General features: G+C 45.2%; 1 protein-coding gene across 1 annotated transcript in view; it reads left to right on the top strand.

Annotated features, from left to right (window-relative positions):
- Window positions 1–3,748, top strand: part of HDX (highly divergent homeobox) — a 32,357-nt gene that overhangs the window by 3,439 nt on the left and 25,170 nt on the right. Inside the window, exon 2 of the mRNA XM_010132057.1 lies at window positions 1,058–2,182. Within this exon, the coding sequence (XP_010130359.1) occupies window positions 1,058–2,182 (1,125 nt within the window). The remainder of the gene's footprint in view (window positions 1–1,057; window positions 2,183–3,748) is intronic.

Here is a 3,748-nt window from a genome sequence, read left to right as displayed (position 1 = left end):
GTTTTCCTGTAGAGCAATCTGTTCAGTTCCTTCGCCCAAAGCTTTCCTCCTCTCATGTGATGGGATGGAAACCCAAGACAGGCACTCAGTGCAGTTTGCTTCTTACGGCGTGAGGGAGTTTATTGATTAAATCAACTGGTTTGTGTTGCTGAATGTTGAGATCTTGCTTTGGTTTGGTGTTAGGTGTGTGGCAGATAGATACCCAGTGGTGTAGGAAACTGTTTCATCGTGTCTCTGCATGTGTAGCTGATTCCGTTCATAACCAGCATAAGCAGATGCCAAAGCTCATTTACCATCCTTTGGAACTTGTATCCTGCTCGCTTCTGCCGTCCCATTCAGCACAGAGATACTGAGGTGAAAGAATTGAGCAAGTCTTACCTCTGATGATGCAAATTGTCAGGAACAGTGAGGTGGTGCTTACCTTCCGGTGTTAGAGCTGGTGCTTCCACCGGATTAAATCTTTATGTTGAAATACTGAAGTTAACGTTTCCCTTTCCCTTTCAGTGCCCAGGAATTAGTTGCTAGGTCTGAATACTTCACAGAATTGCTTTGTAGCTGTCTGACAGGAGGATTTCATTCTTTTCTTCCTCTCCTCTAAATTTGAGAATTTGCAGTTTCTGTTCAAGTCAGTTTTGAAGGTCGTATCTCTCAGTTACTTTGTCACAAAAGTTCAGCTACAAACTCAGCAATAGTTCTGCCAAGGTGCTAAATATTAAAAGCTTTAATTTGGGAGAATTAGTCACAGCAGCATCAGTGAGATAAATCTCAGGGGTAGCTTCAGGACAGGAGGCACGATACAGGCTCAGGAGTTTTGAGAAAACTGGGGCTTTGGAATTGAGACTGAGGTTCTCATGTGTTGGTGCGTGAATCCCCAGCAGAGGGATGGATCTCCACCTTGGGTTGTTTAGATGCTGCGTAATCAGTAAATGATTTACGTACTTGTAAACTTAGGTCTTAACTTGAACCCCTAAATATCTGCTTAAAAATGGAATTGCCTAATTTTTCCACTTATTTAATGCTTTGTTTTGTGTTTGTTGTCATTGTTTGTTGTCTGCAGACGTGGGTTGGAAATAAACGAAGGAAGATGAGCAGCAAGAGTGCTGTAGAGACTGGAGGCACTCCTCCAGGGACTGGCCCTACTACTCCCTCAGTACCTCCAGAAGCAGCAGTTAGAAATGTGGTAAATATTGCTCGATCCCAAAGCCAGCAGTCATCTTGGACCTCTTCTAATAACGATGTAATAGTTACTGGTATATACAGTCCTGCCGGTTCATCCAGTAGACAAGGAGCCACTAAACAGACAAATGCTCCAGTGGCAGAAATACATAAAACCTCTATTCCACGACTGCCAGGAAAAAGCGATACGGAGTTTCAGCAGCAACACATCCCGATAGGACGACAAGTACCACATTGTAAAAACGCTTCCCTCTTAGTAGGGGAAAAGACAATTATTTTATCTAGGCAAACGAGCGTCCTGAATTCTGCGAACGCCATATATAGTCACACTAAAAAAAGCTACGGGGGTTCGTCAGTCCAGACCGCAGAGTTGGTGTTACCTCAGAAACCCATGATATGCCACAGACCCTGTAAAGCTGAACCCGTAGGGTGCCAAAGGTTGCACAAACCGGAACATGCAGCTCTGGTGTCGCATGCACCCCCCGGACAAAGGGCTAGCACCAGGGACCCTTCGTGTAGCACGCAAAACCTGGAAATCCGCGAAGTGTTTTCTCTGGCGGTTACAGACCAACCTCAAAGAATGGTGGGAGGAAGCGCAGCACAGAAGCATTGCGCGGGGGAAGGCAGCTGCCTGTCCATCGCGATGGAAACTGGAGATGTGGACGACGAATATGCTAGAGAAGAAGAACTGGCATCCATGGGAGCACAAATACAAAGCTATTCAAGATACTGTGAAAGCAGCAGCTCTGTTCGGGTAGAGAACCAAAGTGCAGCCTTGTCTGGGCCGGGAAGAAGCATGAGCTGTAGTTCACAGATAGTGAACGCCAGGGACGTGCCTGACAATATTCTGTATCCCAGCAGAGACTACCACTTGCCTGCACGGACCTCATTGCATACAACCTCCAGTACACTATATAACAGTGCTAATCCATCAAGAAGTTCCTTTTCTCCTCATTTTACATCTTCAAGTCAACTGAGGCTGTCACAAAACCAAAATAATTACCAGGTAATCCCTCAGTTTATCTTCAAGCCTGAAGACAAGGCTGTAGATAAGTGCTGTTTCCTCTGGCAGTTAGTAGCTAGCAAGTGACAGGTTCACCTTTCTGCAGGCCGTGCTCCACTTACCTCTTTCAGGAGAGTTAATTCCCTCTTAAACAAGAGTGGAGGTTAGGCCGTCGTGCGGCAGCGCTCTTACCCATGTAGCTGAGCCCGTGGCTGCAGTGGGTAACGGTATGCTAAGATCACTGTGGGCTTCATAGGTCCAGGAGATAAACTTCTGCTCCAAGAGGATCATTCCTATGATGGCTGGTGCGTGCTTAAGGCTGTGTTGTCCCAACATGGCTTGCCAGCGCATGTCACCAGGATACTCTTGGTGTTCCTCTACAGATGTACCTCGTGTGTGACACAGGCAGGACACGGGAGCCTGCTGTCACTTGTGTGCTGTACAGTGGCAGTGTGGATTAGCTCCTCCTCAGCACTGCCTGTACCCTCTGTGCAGCTGCCAGTGTCTTGGGCCTGTTTGCTGTTAGGATTAGGATTTCCGGCAGGGTAGCTCAGCTGGTGGGGGGCACTAAGTGAGCAAACATTCATCCTCTCCCACAGCATCGAGTTCAAATATCGGGTTTACATTCAATCCCATTATTTCCTCATCCTGTAATAGAGTCCCTTCAGTGATCCTGAGAGGGAAGATTAAATGCAGATAGTTGAAGGAATAAAAGATACTCAGAGGAAGCTCCAGCACTGACACACTTAGATTTTTTTATATTTTGTTACAACTAGGGAAGAGGTAGTTATGCAGGAAACATGCAAATTGGTTTTTTTGTCATGGATTTTTATGCCATCTGGTACAACATAGTCTAGAGACTCTGAGATAAAAGCCTTAAGACTGGCAGGATGTGATACTGCCTGTGCTGCCTCTGGGCATTTGCCTGTTACCACCTTTCTAATTAATCCGGAAGACGAGCCACCTAAACCACGTGCCATCTTTCCTGTGCATTGCTCACTCGTACAGGGAACAAAGCTTCATGAAGAGCTTGGCTGGGTTTCTTTCTTTTTTCTGACTTGTTGCTATCTTATGTGAGGATTTGAAGTAAAGCTTTTGAGTCCAAGTGCCACTTTTCACCAGAATTACTGCTTTTCGTGGTAAACCAGAGGTTCAAGGAGTGTGTATTCTCAAGGAGTAGAATCTGCAATTCTTACATGGCCTTTTCTAAGCTGAGCTCTTCAGACGGGCCGTTCTTTCCCTGTCTCCCTTCTCTCTGTCAGTGTTTGCTATTACTGTTCTCACTTGAGATATAAAAGCCATTAAATGCTCTTTAGTTTGGACATCCCTGTTTCATAGAAGAAAGGCTGTACATGTGCTCCTCTGTTCAGTAAAGGGCTGGTAAAGTGTACGATGAATGTTTTCTTTAGTTTCATTAAGTGAAATGTATTACTCATCCCTCCAGCTGCGTGCTCTTAGTACTTCATTTCACTTTTGAAAAAGCTTCAGTGAGATTTATTTCTCGCTCCTTTTTTGAGTTTTTAAATGAAATTTGAAATAACTTTGATTTGGGATTTTTTGGGGGTAGAG

Source organism: Buceros rhinoceros, unplaced genomic scaffold (assembly GCF_000710305.1).
Source record: "Buceros rhinoceros silvestris isolate BGI_N320 unplaced genomic scaffold, ASM71030v1 scaffold16352, whole genome shotgun sequence".
Classification (NCBI taxonomy): domain Eukaryota; kingdom Metazoa; phylum Chordata; class Aves; order Bucerotiformes; family Bucerotidae; genus Buceros; species Buceros rhinoceros.
The sequence above is the reverse complement of the archived record's forward strand: the minus strand, read 5'-3'. Positions and strand labels throughout refer to the sequence as shown.